The sequence below is a fragment of the Prionailurus viverrinus genome, chromosome B3 (assembly GCF_022837055.1).
Source record: "Prionailurus viverrinus isolate Anna chromosome B3, UM_Priviv_1.0, whole genome shotgun sequence".
Lineage (NCBI taxonomy): Eukaryota > Metazoa > Chordata > Mammalia > Carnivora > Felidae > Prionailurus > Prionailurus viverrinus.
In genome coordinates this window covers 75,133,171-75,156,891 of record NC_062566.1, presented here as the reverse complement: position 1 = coordinate 75,156,891, position 23,721 = coordinate 75,133,171, and the positions used below count along the sequence as shown (strand labels likewise).

Here is a 23,721-nt window from a genome sequence, read left to right as displayed (position 1 = left end):
CCAAAGTCATTGTAAACATCTGAGTGTTTGAATATGTCTGGGCTGTAACCTCTGCAGGGAAAGGAAATCCTGGTTTCTAAAAATAAAGACTGTTTTTATTTTAGGAGTCAAAGGGGAACAGATCATCCCAGTAAATACAGGTCATTGACCTGTTTTAGTTGTGGATTTAGAGTATGAAGAAAGATCATCTCTTTAAATCCACGGATAGCTAGGTCCCCATATTGTAAAATGTCTCCAGATGGATTGTAAAACCTCTATTGGGAAGTCATGAATTTGTTTTCAGTACTGGTTGAGTTGGTAACATTAAAGAAAAATGAAGTAATAGTTAACCAATTCCTCCAGTACTTTCATGAGGTAAAATACTTTGCTTTGTTGTGACTTACTTATTCATGCATTTAATACTATATATTGAGCACATACTATGTACCAGACACTATTCTAGGCTGTTGAGTTATAATAGTGAATCAGATGGAATTAAGTTCCTGTTCTAATGGAGCTGATGTTGTAGCTCTAATGGAGCTGATGTTCCTGTTCTAATGGAGCTGATGGAAAACAGATAATATTTTTTTTAAGTTTATTTATTTTGAGACAGTAAGTGCGGGGCAGAGAGAGAGGGGGAGAGAGAATCCCAGCCAAGCTCTGCACTGTCAGCACAGGACCCGATCCCATGAACTGTGACATCATGTCCTGAGCCGAAACCAAGAGTCGGACACTTAACTGACTGAGCCACCCAGGTGCCCCCAGATAGTAATTTTTAAAAATGAAGATAGGGACACCTGGGTGGCTCAGTAGGCTGAGCATCTGACTCTTGATTTTGGCTCAGGTCATGATCCCAGGGTCTCAGGATTGAGCCTCACATCAGGCTCCATCCTGAGGATAGAGGGAGCTTGAGATTCTCTCTCTTTCTATCCCCCCTCTGTCCCTCTCCCCTGCATGTGCACGCTTTGTCTTAAAAAAATAAAGAAAATAAGAATAAAAATGAAGATGGATCTGTAACTTTAGGTGGTGATGATTTCTCTGAAGTAAAAGGAAATGGGATAAAAGAGGTTCAGTAAAGGAGCTGTATTTTATTAGGGTGGCCAGGGAAAGTCATGCTGAGGAGGTGCACTTGAGTAACAGGAAGGAGTTAGACATGTGAAAGAATATTGAGAAAAGGAGTATTTCACACAGGTGCAGAAGAGCAGGTGTCAAAGCCCTGAGGAAGAACTGTTTATGATTTTATTTGAAAAATAGTAATGCGACCAGGGTGGAGGAAGTGTGGCAGAAGATGAGGGCAGAGATGCAATAGCAGAGTAAGATCATTGTGGGCTCAGCTTACGAATGAGAGATCATTCTTTAAATGTGAAGAGAAGTCATCGGAAGGGTCCGATCTGATACACCAGGGCAAGTCCAATTTCTATGGGTAGAATAGATTGTGCATCCAAGAGGAGAGCAGATGGCTCCGGCAGTTATTGTGGTAGGGGTGAGAGAGGGTGGCTTGGACTTGGGAGATAGCAGTGGAAAGGGTGAAAGATTTTAGATTTGGAGTATAGCGTGCTTTACTGTAGAGCCAATAAGATTTGTCAATGGGTTCCATGTGAAATTAGAGAGAAAGAAAAAATGTAAAGCTGATTCCAAGCTTTCTGACCCAGACAACTGGATGTTGGTGCCATTTATTGAAATGAGTAGCAGTGGAGGGGAAGAACCGGGGATGAGTAGTTGTGACTTCTGTTGTGAACATGGTAATGTGAATACCGCATAGACGTATCCACCCGGCGATGTTGAATGTTGTTAGATAGATGGGTCTGTGTTTCACAGGAACGCTCAATGCTAAAGATAGACATTTGTGTCATCTGAGTATATATGGTGTCTCAAGCCAGGAGACTGGATGAGATCCTCTAGGGTGATTATAAATAGAGAAAACAGACTTTCTGCAGAATGAGCCCTGAACACTCCAGCATTCATGTAATAGATTGGAAGGAAGAGAAAGATTCAGTGATAGTGACTGAAAAGTTAGAGCCCGCCAAGCAGAAGGAAAACCAAGAGGATGCACTATTCTGGAATCTAGAGAAGAACGTGTTTTGTAGGAGGGGGGAGTGATCAACTGGGGCACATGTTGCTGACATATTGCCTAAGAGGACAGAGGGTTTCCCATGGAACCTGGCAATGTGAAGAGCCGCTCCCCTGGAGGCAGTTCAAGTGAGAGTGTCTGCAGTGAGCCCTGAAACTTCTTGTGAGGGAAGTTTCTTTAAATGGGATGAGGGAATGGATGCCTGGGTGGTTCAGTCAATTAAACATCTGACTTGATTTCATCTCAGGTCATGATCTCATGGTTGTGACCTTGAGCCCTAGAGAGGCTCTTCTCTGACCTCTCCTCTGACCTAGCTGAGCCTGCTTGGGATTCTCTCTCTTCCAAGCTCTCTGCCCTTCCCCCGCTCACTTGCATTCACATGCACTCCCTCTCTCTTTCTCTCTCTCTCTAAAGATAAATAAATAAACATTTAAAAGAATAAATGGGATGAGAGAAATGGGGTGCAGTTTGAAGTACAGTACATCTCGACTGTTTTGCTGGCAATGTGAATTCTGATTAATGTATTTGAAGTTTTGTGATGAACAGTGTTGTGATTTTTAACACATTTCAGTCTCAACTAATGAATTTTATTTTCTATGAATGTAGAGTGATATATAAAAATTTATATAAATATGTGTATTTAGTGAACGTTAAAACATCATGTTCGGTTCAGGGGTGCCTGGAATATGAATTAGTGCAATTGCTGGGTCCAGATGAAAGGACATAGTCACAGACCACCCTCTTATAAACTCTCAGTTCCTTCAAGAATACAATAGGGATTGCCACGCTATTCAGACGGCCCAGATTTCTGAAATGTCACAGTGTAAACCAGTTTCCTCTGAAGAGGGATTTGTACTGCCCTACTTTAAAGTCAAATAGAAACTTCTCTCCCACTGTCTCACTTAACACATTTCCTACACTGACTTCTTCCATCTTGACTGTCTTGTGATTATAAGCAAATTGGATCATAGAAATACAGAGGTAACAGGATGAAAAATGACAAGAAGTTAACTTTTGGGGGATTGCCTCTGGCAACTCTAGGAAATGCATGAATTTTTGGCTGAGAAAACAGAGAAGGGTATCTTAGATCTTATTGAAGCTGGGGGATATTTGTCTATATTGTTTACCACTGTTCTCCAAGCACCCCAAAAAATAAAAATATAAACTTGTACTGGAATAATTTATGTCACAAGGTATTAGTATAGTTATTGGCAGGTCCTTCTTCTTAAAAATATCAATTTATTGGGGCACCTGGGTGGCCCAGTCTGTTGAGCGTCCAGCTTTGGTTCAGGTCGTGATCTCATGGTTCGTGAGTTCAAGCCCCATGTCAGGCTCTGCACTGACAGCTCAGAGCCTGGAACCTACTTTGGTTTCTGTGTCTCCCTCTCTCTCTACCCCTCCCCTGCTCTCTCTCTCTCTCAAAAGTAAATATTAGATTTTTAAAAAAAAACTTATTTTATATTAGCATATATATTTATAGATGACCTTATATAAGTTTGAAAAATGAAAGAAATTAACCTACTTAATGCTAAGTCATAGAATAAGAAGTCACCTATATATAAATATCCCCCCACTTTTCAAAAATTCTTGTTGAGCCACTTTGCTTTTATGAAAGACCTCCATTAGTACTAGTTTTAGCTAACTGAAAGGAATTTGAAGAGGATTCCTGCTTTTACAAAAGAAAAGGTGAAAAGTAAAAATAGTGTTGAGCATTTGTTTTGCAGTGAGCAGTTATTGAGGCAGCACGCACCCCCGGCAGTAAGAGTGGCCCCACAAAGACCCTTCCCCAGGACTACACTTCAGTGTGTCAGCATCCAGTCTCCACAGCTTTGAACTGTATCCGTGAGCATCTGTGCTTTACCTCCATTTATTTTGTGCATCCCTTAGCAAGATGTGCCCTAAGTCATTAGAAAAGCCTAAGAAAAGTTGTTTTTTGTTTCTGAGAATGCTCAAAAATTTTCCCATGTGAAGTGATGGTAATTGCCTCTTTGCTTTATGCCATTTTGGTTTATGAAACATTTTTTAGGAATGCTTTACTTTTGGATAGTGGGGGAAACCTGTATTCATTTTTGCCATACACAAACGTCTGTAGGTTTTTTTCCCCCAAGGTCTCATTCTTTAATTATTTCCCTCAGGTGAACCTGTTCTCTCTCACCATTATTCCGCTTTATACTTTGTAAATTATCTGTATCAGCCATTATGAGAGAGAGCAACAGACCATTAGTCAGTTTTGGTGGAAATATAATACATTTCTCCATGACCCAGTAACCTGAATCAAGGTCCTAAGTCATCACAGATATTCATAAGTGTTTTTGCAGATATCTTGAGAGAGAGAGAGAGAGAGAGAGAGAGAGAGAGAGAGAGAGAGAATCCCAAGCAGCCTCTGCACTGTCAGCACAGAGCCTGATGCAAGCTCAGACTTACAAACCATATCATGACCTGAGCTGAAGTTGGGCACTTAACCAACTGAGTCACCCAGGCACCCTGCAGATATCTTTTTAATACAAGCTTCAAGAGGTCTATGTAGGTGGGTCCAAGGCTGCTCTTGCCTGAGAGCTCAGCTGAGGACATCTGGCCCCTTGAGACTAAACTGAAAGGCCAATTTATTAAATGTTACTTTGGGTGGGGTGGCAGGTGGTTTTATTATCTTTGGCCATTACTAACTCTTCTGCATGCTACAGCATTCTTTCCAGAAGCTGTATAGCATTTTACAGAGGGTGAAGAAATTCTTTCCTATCTTGGGGAACATCTAAGTAATTGAGAGAAATTGTTTTCATTTTGATCCTTTAAATCAGATGCACTGCCTGCTTATCAGTACAAAGAAGAAAAAAAAAGCGGCTCCTTGGGGATTTGGTTTTCAGGAAATGAGATTTTTATCCATGGAACCAAAGGATCATTAGCAGCACAGTCAGAACAATGGAATTCCACAGTATCAATGCCAACATCCAAATCTATGGCCCTTGCTTTTTTCTAGTACAGCACATGAAATTAACACCAAAATGTTATAATATGAATAAATATAAGGAAGGAAGTTGTTTAAAAATTAGTTAATTAAATTATTTTCATCAAATATAGGTTAGTTTTGAGTAAAAATAAGGTGCCTTAGGTATAATGAACATTTGTATCAGAAAATTCACAAAACTGGAACTGAAGAAAGCCTTAGTGTACGTAGCTTTTTATAGTTTCAGGATCTTGCTCAAGCCAATTAGAAAGCATGTGAACTATGTTGAAGCTATAGGAATGAAGCAGAAATAATCAGGACACTAAAGCATACCTGATGTGTGCATTTGAGTGATTCCCCCCATCTGGAATTTTTAGAGTGACCAAGAAATCTTGGTTTTCTTGTAACTAACTACTTATATAACTAACTAATAACAAAAACAAACACCTATCATTTTCTGTGAGTCTATTATAAATACTGTGCATATGTTAGTTTATTTAACATAACCTCTACAGTGGTTCTGGGAAGCAACCAATCAGTAACCCATCAGTAAACAACCAATCATAATACATATGATATGTCACATATATACATGTATATGTGTCAAATATAGAAATGTGCTGAGAGACAGGTTTCTTAATAAACATTAATTATGATAAAGTGCATGGCAAATTTTCAAGAAGGGTGTAGTGTATGCCACATTTTCCAAACTTAATTTCAAACCTTATTGTCATAGAGTTTCTCATGGAGTAAGTACATATAGGCTTTGAGAAATGTTAATTTTATCATTGAATTCAGATCTAGGTCTAAGTTCAGGGGATTCTTTTTTTTTTTTAATGTTTCATTTGTTTTTGAGAGAACGAGCACAGGTAGGAGTGGGGGAGGGACAGAAAGAGAGGGGGACAGAAGATCTGAAGTGGACTCTGTGCTGACAGCAGCACGCTTGATGTGGGGCTCGAACTCATGAACTGCCAGATCATGACCTGAGTTGGAAGTTGGACGCTCAACTGACTGAGTCACCCAGGTGCCCCTAAGTCCAGGGGGTTCTTAGTGGATAAGCAGTTTGTGGGGTCTCATGTGGTATCAGAGCTATAAAGTAGATCCTGACCCAGGCATTAGTCCCAATGTGGCTTACCGTGAGATATGAAGGGGTAATGGTGTAGGAACCAGGAGTACTTTTTTCTGCCTTTCTTCATTAATCGAAGGAGACTTATCACTGTTACTGTTAAAGTTAAAGAACATGTAAGATTTTTGCACAGGTACTTGCTCTGCCAGCAGCTCTCACCTCCAGCCAGTCTCCTTCCTAAGTGACTCTTTTTGAACATTGGATCTGAGCTGAAATGCCATTTCTTTAGGGAAGCTTTTCTGAATTCCCTGTCTAGTCCTTTGTTATATTCCTTTGTTGTAGGCCTTCTTAGAATAGTGCTCTATTTCTTCATTATACTTACCTCACTGTGCTGTTAACACCCTCATTTGTGGGATTACCTGTCTAATGTCTATCTCCCCTACTTGGACAATCTCCCCTTCCTTAACTTGTGAGAGAAAAGGGACCATATCTGGCTTCATTTATCATTATATATCTAGCCAGGGGCATAGTACCTAAATGTTTTCTCAGTATTTACTCAGTGAATGAAGGACTGTGAGCACTTGTGGTGTGCCATGATATGTCTGCATCTCTCTTGAGATGGTTAGATTTGTGACATCAGCTTTTGAACTTTGTTTGGAAGGCCGGTGTCCCATACCCATTTCCTGTTCCTTTATGCATATTGTTCAGATAGCTTTGGTATCTGGTTTAGTCAAAATCAAACATTTTATAACATAAGAGTAAACAGTTAAAAAGGAGATGGTTTATTCATTTAGTTATTTTACTAAAGGTTGATTTTTTTAACTGACTTGCATAAGTGAGCAAGCTATTTATACAGTCCCAAACAATTTGAGAGTTAGTGCCATCATTAAAGATTACATAAATACTTTGTTGTAAATGTGTAATAGTAAATTAGCATTTTCTGGTCAGTGGTCTGTGTGTGTTCAAGTTTACAATTTAATTTTAATTTAATGAAAAATTATACTTCATGCATCTGAAATACACAGGTGTACTACACTAATATAATTATCCCTCATTTATTATCATCAATGAAGATGATAGATACATTTTGCAAATAAGAATACATTTTATTTTCCAATTTTATTTTAGATAATTTAATGGAAACCTTTTGAAATGTATTACTCAGTACTATGTGTTTCTTTTTATCTAAAGAACCAATAATTCTTTAAATATCAATTATAGTTCTCTTATAATAAAACTCTCCTTTGAAGGTAGGATGTGTAAGACTGCCCCCCCCTTCTCTTAATGACCCCAACCGGTTTTCTTCTGCTATAAAAGCTGTCCATTCTGCTGTCATCCAGCCTTCAATGCCCTTCCTCATTGCCATGAACCTTTTAATGACTTGTCTATCTAGTAAGAACTGAAGATTGGCAGAGAATAGCTGTTTTAAAGTTCATTAAGTCATTTACCTTAGTTTTGTTCAAAATCCAAAATCTATAAACCCAGATCCAGCACTTTCTGGCAAAGAGAAGTGCTCAGGATTTTCAGTTCTGAATCACTGTTGGCTGTACATTTGACCAATCTTCCTGTATTTCCTTTCTAGGAGAAGTAGAACTGTGAGGAAAGATCAAACAATATGATTTAGGAAATTAGGCTTCTCACCCTTGTTCTGGCTTTACCTAGCACTGTGTCCTTGGATAGATTCCTTAGTTAATTTTGGGCACCAATCTACTTCTCTAAATGAGAAGATAAAATAAATTAACTCTGGAAAATTTTCTTCTCCAAAGTTAATGATTCTTAATTTTTGGTAAAACCTTTTTAGTTGCTGTCATATTCTTCATTTTATCCAGCACATGCATCCATCATCATTAATTCATTAAAATAACGAACAACCATGTAGCCTTGTTAATAAACATAAAAAATATATAGTATTCTATAATGACAGTTGGATTCAGTGAGACAGAGTGAAGTACATTTTTTCCCCATTTCCAAGCTGCACATCTACACACCTAATTACTGTTGTGTGAATAATTTCAGAGTGCCTACTAAGATTTCTAATAGCTATCACTGACTAGTAATCTGTCAAGGTATAATGCAGGATAATATGTTTTTACACAACACTGGTGAGGTTCTCATTAATTATTACCACCTATAATTGCTTGATATGAGCATTTATTTTAAACCTTAAAAATTATGTACAACAAAATAATGATTTCAAGTACCTCCAGGAAGTCTCTACCCAGAAGTTGCTGCATTAGAGTTAATGATGTATTAAGTCATTCCTTACTGCCTTTGTCTTTTTAATAGATGACATACTATTCAAATTAAATTAGAAGTTGCTACTAATAATTATGCATCAACTGAGTCACATCTCCTGCCTTAAAGATAAGCATGTGATTTATTAAACAGACTTCTTTAGCAATATCTGGTATATAACATCAATATATTTATATGCCCTAGGAAGAAGAATTTTTAGTCTAGCATTATTCCCCAAAGGTGTTGCAAGTTCAGTCTACATGCATGTTTCTGTGTCTTATAGTACAATCAACTTTTAAGTCTCATAGTCAAAATCTGCCATTTCACATTTAATCTAAAGATTCCAAGCAGACCTCTCTTTGATGAAATATATTCCTTCTTTTTTCAATATCTTTTTCTGTTTACTTTTCATTTCTGTAATGCAAACAGAGGGTCCAAATGTAAAATTATGAATGAAAATGATTGCTTCAACAATGGGATTTTGAACTTGTTGGAAAGGAGAGTGGCTGAAAAAAGGAAATCTAAGCAGAAGCAAGTGCATGGATCAGATTCTAGATCTTCCTTTGGGAAAGTAAGAGTGGAATAAATTGAAGTTCTGTCTTGAATGAGAAGAGGAAGTGTTTTGGCATGTGAGTGGAGAGAGGACTAATCAGAGTGACTTCTGTGTTTGTAAATTTGGTCCTTGAAGATTTTTGAAGTTGATAGACCCTTGGTGTTAGGCATCCCTTTTCAAAGGAAGCATTGGGGTTAGTGGAGCAGAGAGTCATGTGACTGCCGGTGTGGGCAAGAGAAAGAACTGCAGAGGGAGGAAGGCAAGGGCCGGGATTGTTTGCCAGAGTTATCTGCATTTGGACAGCATGCCCGTGGCCCAGAAAATAGCAAGATGAAATGGAGAATGCATGTGCTCCTGGCTCTGCAGTGGACAGTTGTGTCGTTTTTCATGGCTTGGGCAGTGTATGATACATCATCTTACTTCACCACTGGAACTATCATTTAGCCATCATCATTCCAGAAATTGGAATTATGCAAAGGCTTTTAAAAACATTTCATGAAAATAGGTATTGCATATTTATTTTCATGAATCACATCTTTTGGACTGAGAGAGAAATGATTCGACCAAGAATCTATAATAACAGCTGCCACCCAGGAGAGAAAGCAAAGCACTACCTTTGACAGTGGTTCTTAGTTATTGTGGTGGAATACTATTCCGTTTCTGCCTGGCTTGGCAGGAGGGCTTGAGCAGAGGAGTTAGGGCAGGAGGAAAAAAGAAAGGTTAAAATGTGTGGGTTTTTTTTTTTTCTGGTTTCTGTGTCCTAAGATTACATTCAGAAATTAGTCGCATAGCTGTGTGGTCCTAGGATGGAATTCTTTTCATGTGCGTCCTTTTGAGGTTGTGAAATCACCAAATCAAAGAGCTTGTGCCCAAATTTGAATACAATTCAGGAATATGCCCTCAGATAGTATGAATTATTCACTTTTTCTTTTCCCCTTTCATTTTCACTTTATAACTTCTGTTTCTAAATGAAAATTTAGTGTTCATGCTTTTGATGGGCTTAAACCAGCTCATAATTTTGTTTGTTGATACAGCTGTAATGCTGTGTACATGATAATCATGTTATTCACTAAGAATTTGTTTTTTCATGTACTTATCTTTTATGTACAGTACTTAAATTTTTGGTTTGTTATCAGACTTTTTTTTTTTAATTGTGAGGTCATTAAAAAGGGGATAGGTTAGTTTCCTAGGCAGAGTTAATGATCCAAGTTTATGACTATTATCTTAGTGCGCTCACAACATCCCTCGGCAGGATCCAATTGACTTAAGGATCCACTGCTTTCAGAATCATCATCAACTGCCTAACTTTTCCAGCTTTTACAGCTCAATGCAGACATCATTCAGGTGCACCTCCAACAAGGGAATCAAGATAGAGTTTCACCCAGCTGTTTAGGCGTTCTTGTTAAAATAGTTGCGCATAATGTATCCTTGTTGTCTCAGTACTCCAGGAACAATACTGAGGGAGTATTCTGGCCAAACTAGCAAGTGGTGGCACCTTTCTAGTTTCTTTGTTCATTAAGGGTGGCCAGTCATGACACCACTTGTCACAAACAGGAGAGGTCTTTGAAAATAACTTGGAAAGCCTCTTCTATGAGAAGAGTACAATATTCAGGTGCCTGATGTGTCTTGTTATTGAGCAGAATAATTTAATTCGAGGATTTTCGTCACCTTTCAGCAAAAGTAAACTGGCAGTGTATTTTCATTTCCTAATTAGGCCATCTCTCTCTTTCTCTCTTTTTTTCTACTTGACTGAATCATAGATTAATTTGTTTCTGGTATTGCTTGTTTCTTGCCCTTTGTGATTGGCCTCAACTGTGGAAAAGCACCCTTTGTTCCTTAGAGTTCCTGTTGGCCAGGTCGCATTTCAGCAACTCATTAAAACATGTATTTATTCTACTCTGGAGCACATTGTCTGGCCAGCCATGAATTTATACTGAAATGTAACAGTAAATTGTGCTCTGTGGTCAAAAATGCCAAATGATACACACAGCAGCACAGAGGTTTCCAGCATAGGGTAGAATTAAAGAGCTTAGGACCAGTGCCGTGATTGTTGGCCGTATTTTCACAGTGGCCAGTTTTGTTACAGTGAAACTTGGAGTGAGCTTGAAATCACTTATCTCAGATGTTTGTGCTCACGACCACAAAGCCTCTGTGAAACACAGAACTGATCTTGTAATAAGCTCCAGCTGAGTTTACAAGCCTCTGAGCCTTTTTGAAAGCCTGTTTAGTTTAATGAGGGTTTTCAGATTTCAAAGCTCACACACCTTCACATAAAAACAGATGATTATGACCAAATTAGGGAATGTTGTTCCATGAGTGTTTTCCCCCAATATGTTCTCTTCTCAGTTGTCAGGAATTGTTTCGTTATACTTTTCACCTTCCAGGCATGATTTTTAAATATAATTTTTGGAAGTCTTATTGTATATTTTCTATTTAAGCAGAATGTTATGTTACATCAAAGAAAAGATGTTTTGTTTCATTTTTTTTTTTTTCTCTTACACAGTAAAAGGCAAATGTGCATATATTTTTTTCTGGCCAATAGGAAAAGGTACAATCTGAAAAAAAATCGAACCCTCACTTTCTGCTGCCATGACAACTGTCCCATGAGGCTAGGCCTTCATGTTCACCCCTGTGCCCTTCTTCACAAGGCTCTACAACCTGATTCTGAATGGCTTGTTAATGAAGAGAGAACAGCCATGTCTATGACCTAGTAAGAGGGAATGTGGGAGGGAGGATATCCACGCCCTTCATGAATATTTATAATGCTGTCTTTTTTTTTTAATTTAGTCTTTTTAAATAATAGCTTTGATATGTGTTGTATATATTGGCATTATGCTATCTATTCTTATTTTTAAAAGTGTTTTGTGAGTCAGAAAGAAATATAATAATTAGCATGTGAGGCACTCAAGCCTTACTTGAATACAAAATCATCCATTCCATATACCCACAGTTTTACAGAGGCCTCTCTGTAAACAGAATGTGATGGTCAAACGTTAGCAATATAGGACCATAAAGAAACAGAATATAGTGATGCTCTTGAAGCAAGCAAGAGGCGTATGGACACGTTGACAGAAATTGTGATGAGGCGGCAGAATCCTTGTCTCTGAAGCCCCCACTTCAGTATTGCCACCTGGTCCCTCCACCACACAGCACGTCCACAAGACATTAGTTAGAAGACACTGTAAAGTTCGGCTCTTCTTTGGGGAAACACTTGCTGTTTTCTCTCTCTTCCTCCCCAGCTACAATTGTCTACTCACCCCAACTCAGACACTGTATCCCTTCAATTTTCTCTTTCCTATCGTGAATCAGAATCAGCTATTCATGGTTTTGGAAAGGATATGGTAAGAGCATCCATGCGTTAGTTAATGTAGTGTATTTTGAAGAACACTTGTGTTCAATCAGGGAAAACTCTTTCAGTAAAAGTTTAGTCCAGACTCTCAAAGTGAGGTTTAAGAGTTGTAATTTTTAATTTTGTAATTTTATTAAATGCATTTTGTATCTTTATTTCAATGTAATCTTAGAATATACTCTTATCAATTGAAGACATTTTTTTTTCTTTAACTGGCTTTTCTTGCAAATGCTGTTTACATAGATTTAAGTAGTCAGAAGGTTGGGTGGAAAAGATGAGCATTCTATATTTAAAAGGCACATGAGACTTTTGAGTTCTACTCACAAGGAGTGTCTGGTATGGGATAGGCTCATCTGTTCCAAACAAATAGAAAACCATGAAAAATATGTAGAATGCCTGTTTTAGACATTGGCCACTGGGAATGCAGGACTGTGATCCCTGAGAGAAGAGAAACAAACATGGTAAGTACTATAGCTGTCTGAGCTTTCTGCCTGGATGCAGGATCCAGAGTGTAGTGTAGGGAGAGAGAACCTAAGAAGAGCCTCCTTGTCTGGCTGCACAGAAGAGACACAGAATAGAGCTCAAGGTGACCAGGTCAAAGGATTTTTAGGGGAGAAATACTAGAAAGGTAGGACATATACAGAGAAAGAGCTTCAGAAATCTGCTTAAAAGTCTGCTTGAGTATTAAACTGAATACAAATCTGTGTGTGTGGGGGGGGTGAAAATCTGTAAGTCAGAGGAAAGAGCAGCTGCTGGGAAGCTGTGAAATGAACACTTTCCAGAGCCCACACAGGGCTGGGAGACTGTTGAATTTCTATCAGGCAAATGGGAGAAATTTCACTGAACACGTCAGGTATTCCATAGAGATGTTCAAAGAATTATATATTAATAGTAGGGTTAAACTATCCCTAGAGGAAATACTACTCTAGAGCTGCCTTAACAATGCTTAAAAATAAGCCTTGAAAAGATAAAACTGATCTGTAATTATCTTAATATTTTGCTAAGACAAATATCAATGTTGTCTTCAAAGGAAGACAACAAAGTCCAACTGTTCACATTAATTCATAAAATCTGGCATCTAATTTAAGAAGTACAGCTAGGTTCTACAGATAAATGAAATCATAATGGTATCTTCATTTTTCTGACTTATTTCTGGCAGCATTATACCCACTAGGTCCATCCATGTTGTTGCAAATGGCAAGATCTCATTTTTTTTATATGACTAAGTAACATTCCATCATACACACACACACACACACACACACACACACACACACTATATTTTATTTATCCATTTATTTATCAGTGGACACTTGGTTGCTTCTGTATCTTTGCTGTTGTAAATAATACTGCCATAAATAGAGGGTTGAATATATCTTTTTGAACTGGTGTTTTTATTTTCTTTGGGTAAATACTCAGTAGCAGAGTTACTGGATCATATAGCATTTCTATTTTTACACTAAATGAAAAAAGTCAGGCAGAGAAAGACAAATACCATATGATTTCACTTATATATGGAATCTAAAAAACAAATGAACAAACAAGAAAAAGTAGATATAGACCCATAAGTGTAGAGAACAAACTGGTGGTTGCTGGAGGGGAGGAGGTAGGGGATTGGGAAAAATGGGTGAAGGGGAGTGGGAGGTACAGGTTCCCAGTTATGGAATGAATAAATCATAAGGATGAAAGGTACAGCATAGCAAACGTAGCCAATCAAGGCATTATAATAGCATTCCATGGTAAGAGATAGTAGCTACACTTGTGATTAGCTTAGCATAACATATAGAATTATTGAACCACTGTGTTGTACATCTGAAACTAACTTAACATTGTATGTTAACTGTACTTCAATTTTTTTTTTAAAGTATACCTATGAAAAAGCAGGAAATGTAGGAGGAAATGTTACATACAACCAGGATCAAAAGAGTTAATGGAAGTAAACCAGAAATGGTAGAAGTGATAGACTTAGTAGAAAAGAATTTTCAAGGATTTATGTGAAAATATGAGGTGAAAGACTTGTACAATGAAAACTATAAAACACTGCTCAAAGAAAGGAAAAAAAACACAAACAGACATTCTACGTTCATGTATTAGAAGAATTAATATTGTTAAAATGTCCATACTACCCAAAGCAATCTACAGATTTAATGCAATCTTTATCAAAATACCAACAGCATTTTTCAGAAGTAGAAGAAACAATTCTGAAATCTATATGGAACTACAAAAAACTCCAAATATCCCAAGCAATTTTAGCAAGAAGGAGAACACTGGAGGCATATTTTCTGATTTCAAGATATGTTATAGTAATCAAAACAGTATGGAACTGGCTTGAAAATAGATCTATAGACCAACAGTATGGAACTGACCAATGGTCAGAGACTGATCTAGCAAAAATGGAGAAAAGACACAAATTATGAGAAAGTATTAAGAGACATCACTATAGACACTACAGATGTTAAAAAAGTGATAAAGGAATAATATTTTTAAAAAGTCTTTTTGCCTAGATAATCAGCAATTTGGATAAAATGAGTAGGTTCCTTCAAAGAAAACTGCCAAAGCTCACTTAAGAGGAAATTGAAATCTAAGTAGTGCTATCTAAGAGCTAAATCTTAGTAGAAAAATTCAGGCTTATATGCCTTTGCTGGAGAATTCTACCAGACAGTAAGGAAGAACTTACACCAACTCTATTCAAATCTTTAAGGATATGAGAAAAAAAAAAAAAAAAAAGAGCCTTGATCTGTTTTTTACTTCATTCAGAAATCATCCCAAAGTGTATCATAGATCCAAATATGAAACCCCCAACCATAAAATGTAGAATAAAACATAGAAGAATATCTGTGTTATTTTCAGTTATACAAAGATTTATTAGGTCTTGAACCAAAAGCATGATCCATAAGGAAATATTTGAAATAAGTTGGGCTTCATATAAATTAAGAACTTTAGAAAACAATGGGTAGAGAATGAAAAGACAAGCCACAAACTGGAAGAAAAATCTGTAAAACACATATCTGATAAAAAGCTTTTATCTAGAATATATATAGAGAACTATTGCAGCTCAATAATAAGACAATTCAATTTAAAAAAATGGGCAGAGGAGTTGATCAGTTGTGTGCATGACGGGGCATATAAGCACAAGGAAGGATGCTCAGCCTCATTAGTCATTAGGGAAATGCAAATTAAAACTGTGAGATACTATTATATACCTGTTAGAAGGTCTAAAATAAAAGCAACCAACATTACCAAGTGCTGTCAAAGATGCAGAGCAACTGGAACTCGCATACACTGCTTGTAGGAATGTCAAATGGTATAGGCATTTTGGCAATTTTGTATAAAGTTATCCAGATACTTCCATCCACCCCACAGAAATAAAAACTTGTGTTCACACGAAAACCTCTAAGTGAACATTTATAGCAACTTTATTTGTAATAGTCAAAAATTGGAACTAAAATGCCCCTCAATTGGGGAATGGGTACATACACTCTGGTGTATCCATGCAATACAATGGAGCACTCCTCAGCAATAAAACGGAATACATTAATGATACATACAACAGAATGGACAATTTCAGATTTATTACACTAAGTGTGAAAAAAGTCAGATTCAAAATTAGGTACAATAGAAATGGGATAATATCATTTATATGACATTCTAGAAAAGACCAAATTATAGAGACAGAAAGCTGATCAGTATTTTCTAGGGGTTAAGGGTCAGGGGAGAAGTTGATAATAAATGGGCATGGAGAAATTTTAGGGGGTGATGGGAACTGTTCTATATCTTGGCTGTTTTGTGTATAGCACATATATGGTATGTAGTTTTTATACACATTTGTAAAAACTTTCAGGACTACACACTAAAAAGGGTGAATTTTATTGTATGTCAATTATACCTTAATGAACTATTTAAAATAGCATAAAGGGGCATCTGAGTGTCAAATTCTTGATTTCTTCTCAGATCATGATCTCATGGTTTGTGAATTTGAGCCCCACATTGGGTTCTGAGCTGACAGCGTGGAGTCTGCTTGGGATTCTCTGTCTCTCCCTCTCTCTCTGCCCCTCTCCTGTGTGCTCTCTCAAAAATAAATAAATTTTAAAAATAGCACAAAAATACCAAATACTTAAAGGCAAATTTAGCAAATATATCTAAGACATGTACAATGAAAACTACAAAATATTTTTGAGAGAAATTTAAGAGACTAATAAATAGGGCAATATATCTTGTTCATAATAAAGTACAAGTCTCTGCATTGTTAAAATACAGTCCTACCCAACTGATCTATGTTTGTTTCAATGTAATATCATTGAAAGTCATTGCAGATTTTTTTTAGAAATTACAAAGTGATTCTAAAATGTGTATGGAAATTCAGAAGACCTATAATATCCAAAGCAATTTTGAAAAGAAAAAAAAGACCCTACCCGACTTTATGGCTTAGTATAAAGCACCAATAATAAGTATAATGTGTTAATATGTAATCAAACATACAATTATATGACCCAGAAATTCTGTTCCTCACTATTTACTCATAAAAATTGAGAAACACCCACTAAAATAAATACTTGTACATAAATGTTCATAGCATTATTATTTGTGATAGCCACAAATTGGAAAAAGAATACAAATGTCCATCTGAGGGTAAATAATTATCCTAGGTCCATGTAATGAAATACTAGTAACTGATAAATAGAGAGGATTCCCAAAGGCAGTATGTATAAATGAGTCTCAAAAATATAGTGAGCAAAAGAAGTTAGCCAGAAAAGAGTATATAGTATATACTGTATGATTTCATTTGTATGAAACTCTGTAGCAGATGAACTATGGTGACAGAAAGCAAATCTGTGCATAGGGCCAACATTGTAAATAGCATCAACTTCAAGAGGGTACAATAAAATTTGGGGGAGGTTGATGTAAATGTTTCATGGCCTGGGGTGCATGGATGGCTCAGTCGATCTAGCATCCGACTTTTGATTTCTCACTGTTCCTGGGATCGAGCCAGGAGTTGGGCTCTGAACATGGAGTCTGCTCGGGATTCTCTCTCTCTCTGCCCCTCGCCTCCTCACATGCACACACTTTCTCTCTCTCTCAAAATAAATAAACATTTAAAAGAAACGTTTTCTGGCCTGATTGTGACTTTGGTTGCATGAGTGTTGATGATTGTCAAAATACAGACTTCTATCCATTTTATTTGTTAATTATATCTCAGTGAAGTTGATTTTTAAAATAGTATATCAACTATTCATTGCTTTTAAGTTAGGGAAAATGGTATTGTACTTTTCCCTGTAAAACAGTACTCTTTCCTCCTTGTACTCTAAAAATATTGTTGGCATGCCTGGGTGACTCAGTCGGTTGGTTAAGCAGTCAACTTCAGCTCAGGTCATGATCTCATGGTTCATGAGTTCGAGCCCCATGTCAGGCTCTGTGCTGACAGCTCAGAGCCTGGAGCCTGCTTCAGATTCTGTGCCTTCCGCTCTCTCTCTGCCCCTCCCCTGGTCATGCTCTGTCTCTCTCAAATAAAATAAATAAGTATTAAAAAAGTAATAATAATAAAATATTTTTATTACCAAAAAAGGAACTTATTTTTCTTTTAATTAGCACAATGAAAGCAGTAACATCATTTCAGCTCTTGTGTTTGCTTTAAGGAAGCCAAATTGTTTTTTTTTTTTAATTTTTAACTCTTACTTATTTTTGAGAGAGAGACACACAAAGACTGCGAGTGAGGGAGGGGCAGACATAGAATCTGAAGCAGGCTCCAGGCTCTGAGCTGTCAGCCCAGAGTCCAACGTGGGGCTCAAACCTAGGAACGTGAGGTCATGACCTGAGCCGAAGTTGGACACTTCACTGACTGAGTGAGCCACCCAGGCGCGCTGGAAGCCAGCTTTTCTAAGTGATAAGTAGTAGCAGTTTTGTTTTGTTTTTTAATCTTTACTTCTTTTTGAGACAGAGAGAGAGACAGAGTGCAAGCGGGGGAGGAATAGAGAGAGGGAGACACAGAATCCAAAGTAGGCTCCAGGCTTAGAGCTGTCAGCACAGAGCCCAACGCGGGGCTCGAACCCATGAACTATGAGATCATGACCTGAGCTGACGTTGACGCTTAACCGACTGAGCCACCCAGACGCCCCGAAGTAGTTTTAAGCTTGGTCACCAACAGACTCTTAAGCAAGAGGATGATCTGAATATACTTAATGTTAATTTATACAAAATGCGTCATTTGAATGTAGCCCCTAAATTTATTAATAAGAAAAAATAAAGAGGAATTCACAATACAATGTATTTATCTGCAGAAGATAACCACATTCTGGACATTTTTCCATGACAGTAGCCCCTTAAAATACACTTTTATTGACTTTAAAAAGACAGTATTCTCTCCTTGACTATGACCTTTCCCACTACATTACAAATATCAACATATAAAAGAAATCATAATTCTTAATAATTATGTGAAAAAGTTGTATGTGAGAAAAGAGTCCTTTACACATAAAAATTAACTTAGGTTGTTTGATTGTTTTAACAGAAATACCCCAATGCCAGTGCAGATGGACCTACTCTTAACACTGCCCATGAGATTGTGGATTGGTAGTTTTAATGGTTTGAAGTTCGCTTTAAGATCCTTAAGGATGTTTTTACCCTTTGATCAAATAATTCTACTCTTAAAATGGAATTATACATTAGGACTGTGGTCTGAATTTAGAACCTTTTCTTGCTTTGGGAGGGAGATGGCAAATACAGGGAATAATATTAATTGTTAATATTATAATAGTAATTGCTACCGTTAAAATTTTTTAGGTTTTTCTCCTATAAAATATCACTCATTATATGCCTGCTATTGAGTAATAAACTCTTGGATTTATCCCTGTGGAGGGAATTTAAGCCTTATGTATTTATGTATGTATTTAAAACATAATTTAAGCCTTATGTATGTATTTAAAACAAATTGACTTTTAACTATTGTTCATAATCTATTTAACTTAGATTGCATGAAAATTAAATGCAATGTATGGGCAATAACAAAAAGGAGAGTCGGTTTGTCTCCTCTGGTGCTTTCCTAAGTCAGCCCGCACACAGAACATGATCAGTTTTATTGAGTCGTCTCATATTTTTGAATATGCCAAAATGGACTGACCTTTTTTTTTTTTTGCAAGCAGATTGCAACAATATGTGTAATGGAATTGTAATAAACTCGTTCCCATTTTTATGCTACTGGATTGCCATAGATCTTGTAAGAATGCACAGTTCTTCCCACCTATTATATTTCTTAGCCATCTCACTGCCAGGAGTCTCTCTGATTTTTATCTCATATTCTTCCATTTTCTTGCCCTCTAATTAGAAGGTCGTTTGGTCCTTATTGCCCTTATCACATGTAATTTCTTTCCTCCTGACTTGGAGGTATGTGAGTATCAACTTTGCTATCCACTTTCAATGTTCTGGATACTTTGAACTTTTATAATTAGCTGTGTTTTTACCCTGACATTTATTTGGTTTCTATTTTAAATTGAGAAGGTTTTGACATCTAACCTATTGTGGTATCTGTATTTACAGTTCCCCGAATGTGGTTTCTATGGAATGTATGATAAGATCCTGCTTTTTCGCCACGACCCTACCTCCGAAAACATCCTTCAGCTGGTGAAAACAGCTAGCGATATCCAGGAAGGCGATCTTATTGAAGTTGTCTTGTCAGGTAGTACTTTTATTTCTCTATCCATAGATTAATAATTTCTATTTGAAGAAATCTTGGGCATAAGTTTTCAAGAGTAACAGAAAACATACATCAGAATTGAGCCCAAAAGGAAATTTTGGGCTTCTGTCTACAGGAACTTTAACAATTTTTTCAGAAAAAGCAAACAGTTTGCCTTGAATTGGCTGTTTCTGCATCCAGTATTGTCCCACTTTTCCCAAATTTACAGTCTCCCCAGCCTCCCAGCAACACACAGGCGTACTTTCATTTATCACCTTGAATCATTTGGACAGCGGCAAAAGCAAACAAAAAAACTCACCAGCGGTGAAAGACAGGTGTTAGGGCCCCACATGTACGGAGGGTATGGAAGCCAAGAAATGACAACAGGGCTAGGTAGGAATCCACTGCTTTCATTAAGTCAGAAGCCTGCTTGCTATAAGCCAAGGCCAAGTTGGAAACCAGAGTCCAGGAGTTACAGCAGATGAGGCCATGCCATCTCGAGGAGCAGCTGCTGTCAGATAGAAATCTGCCCAGATATATATTTCTTGTTTAGGATTTACAAGTTACTAATGGGACTGTGTATATCAATACAGAAAAACAAAAAACAAAACAAAACAAAACAAAAACAGTGTATTTCACTTAAAAAAAAAAGTGCCAGGGAACAGCTGTACAGGGATCCTCACAAAAATGATCAGTGCAGCAATGTGAAGAGACCTAGATTTTTAATGTTTATTTTTGTTAAAATTGAGGAATTATTGAGAAACTCAGATTGTATTGCTCCTTTGTTTGTTATGTCTTTGATTAAAGGAAATCCATTGGCTTTAATGATTCTAGATTTTACTTCTTTAAGTTCCTCAACTTGTTCAGCGCCCAGGCCTCGGTTGCACTGATTAGAATTCAGTTGGACTTTGCCTGGATGCAGTCCAATTCACTAGGTCTTTGCTGATCACCTATCATTGTGTGACGTCCTGGGATCACCACATTTTCATTGTGTAGATAGATCCTATGAAACAACTTGTTTTGCTAGAAAAAAGTAATAATTTTCTTGTTTATAGGGTTGCCACTTGCTAAAGAAACCAAAAAAGAAAAGGCTTACATGTGTTTTTTTGTAGATAATGCCAACCACTTTTATGTTCTATGATTTTTTCGTATATATATTTTATTCAAGTATGATTAATGTCTAGTGTTACATTAGTTTCAGGTGTACAATATAGTGACTCAGCAATCTTGTACATTACTCAGTGCTCATGAGCACTCCCCACCTCCCCTCCCTGTGGCAGCCATCAGTTTGTTCTCTATAGTTAAGAGTCATCTTTTGTTTGTCTCTTTTTTCCTTTGTTCATGTGTTTCTTAAATTCTACCTTGAGTGAAATCACATGGTATTTGTCTCTCTCTGACTGACTTATTTCACTTATTGTTATACCCTCTAGATCTATCCATGTTGTTGCAAAGAGCAGGATTTCATTCTTTTTTATGGCTGAGTAATATTCCATCGTGTGTGTGTGTGTGTGTGTGTGTGTGTGTGTGCGCGCGCGCGCGCGCCCGCACGCGCGCATGTATTGAATCTTCTTTATTCATTCTTAATGGATGGACACGTGGGTTGCTTCCATATCTTGGCCCTTGTAAATAATGCTGCAGTAAACACTAAGGGTGCATCTATCATTTTGATTTACTAGTGGAATCTAACTGGATTATATGGTAGTTCTATTTTTAATTCTTTGAGAAACTGCCATGCTATTACCTTTCTTGGACTCTTTCAGAAACCAGTGCACCTGGCCTCAAAAAACTAGTGCTTAGACATGTCGTTTTTTTCAGTTTCCTATTTCTGAGCAGTAGGGGCTGCCTGAAATAAATTATTCAGGGAAATCATGCCCTGGATCCATCCTCTCTATAATTCATATCAAACTCACAGTCAGACTGCTTCACAAATAATGTAATGTGTTTTATGAATCTTTTTTGCCTGTGGCAATGTCCAGAAATATATGAGAATTTTTAAAATTGCATTTCAAAATTTAATTTATTTTTCTTTCCATTTTACTTTTGTTGTCAAGTGTTTTATAGCAGTTCCAGGCAGATTGAATGCAAGCTGTGTGTGGGTGTGCTTGCGCTGTTGAAAGGGGCTGCCTCTGTGCATGTGATCTCTGTGTCATAGAGCAGGACCTGCTCTTGGGCACAGTGACCCGATGTGGCCCTCTGCATTGCTTCATAGCACCGAGAACTGCATTGTGCTTCTCCTCGCTGTCTTTGAGAACCAAACCCTCATTGTGTTTACGTTCGGCTTCTTTTGTCATCCACCCTTTCCATTCCATGTTCTCTTCTCCATCTCCCTGGCCTTGATTGCTCAGAGGGCATGTAAGGGCAACCTTTTTTTTACCTGCTGCCCCAGCACCAGGCTCAGGAAGGCCTCTCCTGCTTTTATCAACTATCTTGTTGGTATTTAAAAGGAGCTGTTCTATAACAGCCTAGTTGCAGATTTGAACCTGGAGCCTTTCAACTTTTTTGCTCCACATAGTCTCACTTCCCCAGTGTCATTTAACCCTTAAATATACAATTATATATATTTAATTAAACATATATAATTACATATAATATATGTAATATGTATTTATATGTACACACATTCAATTATGTTTAATTGATGATCTCCAACATTTCCCCGTTAGCTTCTTTGGCAACTATATTCTCCTCCCTCCTCTGCTACTCTAATGCTGAGCCTGGTGATTTTCTCGATAAATGTTAAAAATGATTTTTCTTTAAAACCTCCCCTACCCGCGTTACAGTCCTGGCTTTTCCCAGGCCCCTTTCCTTCCTGTTTGTTGTCAGTCACCTGCAGCACAGTCCCACACCTGAGCTCACCAATAAGACTTGCTCCAACTCTGAGGTCTTCACACCGGCACACCCCCTTCATCTTGCCTGTTGCTACCAAATCCACATCCTAGGTGCTGCCATTTGACTGTAGTTTTCAGTCACTAACTCCCTACCATTTTAGGACCATTTTTCTTTCTTCTTCTCTTCCCACAGCACACAGGCCACCACCTGCATGTCATACATCACTTTGATGCAGTCTCTAGTATCTCATGTTTTCCTGTACCCTAGTTGGGCCTGTTATACGTGTCTATAATCTGATTTACATTGCCATCCATTTTTGCCATTCCTGTTCCTGAGCCACACATGGCTGCTAGACACACAGTCCCCTGCCCCTGTGTCTCAGTTTATACTCATCTTTACCAACCTTACAACTGTTTGACGTTTTCTTCCTCCCCCTCCCCCCACATCCTTTTGTTACCATAGACCTAAGGTTCTCAATAAATTTGTATGAGTTGATTGATTGACTAGTGACTTTCACATTAGAAGTTATCACATTTCCAAAATTTATAAAATATTGATTTGTTGTAAAAATATTATTTCTCGGTATATCCACAATAGTAAACTAAAGTTCAAGTCTCCTTGCTGTGCACTGACTTAGCCCTTACCAGAAATTAGTGCCTGTGATATGGGTACTAATAAAATATCATATCATATCATATCATATCATATCATATAATGCATTGCATTATAATTGGATACCAGGGAGCTCATATCACTAGCTCATTCCTGACCCAGTCCCTGAAGAATATGGAGTGCTGTAATTGGCCAGAGAAATATGCCATTTCCTGAAGGTGTGGTGAAGGATCGACTTCATTCAAAATGCAATGGGTAAACGAAGTAAGAGAACAAAACACTGGACATCCCCCCTGCTGCCTTTAGACCAGTTTCAGAACATAAACAATGCTGGAAAATTTCCTCTTAAAGACTATAATTCTATAGTCTTTAATAAATTTAATTTAATAAATAAATTTAATAAATAATAAATTTAATAAA

The 23,721-nt window shown here is 37.4% G+C and overlaps 1 protein-coding gene across 3 annotated transcripts in view; it reads left to right on the top strand.

Annotated features, from left to right (window-relative positions):
• Window positions 1–23,721, top strand: part of PRKD1 (protein kinase D1) — a 332,982-nt gene that overhangs the window by 168,757 nt on the left and 140,504 nt on the right. For all 3 annotated transcript variants that reach the window (XM_047863002.1, XM_047863000.1, XM_047863001.1), the window contains exon 2: window positions 19,725–19,863. In XM_047863002.1, the coding sequence (XP_047718958.1) occupies window positions 19,725–19,863 (139 nt within the window). The remainder of the gene's footprint in view (window positions 1–19,724; window positions 19,864–23,721) is intronic.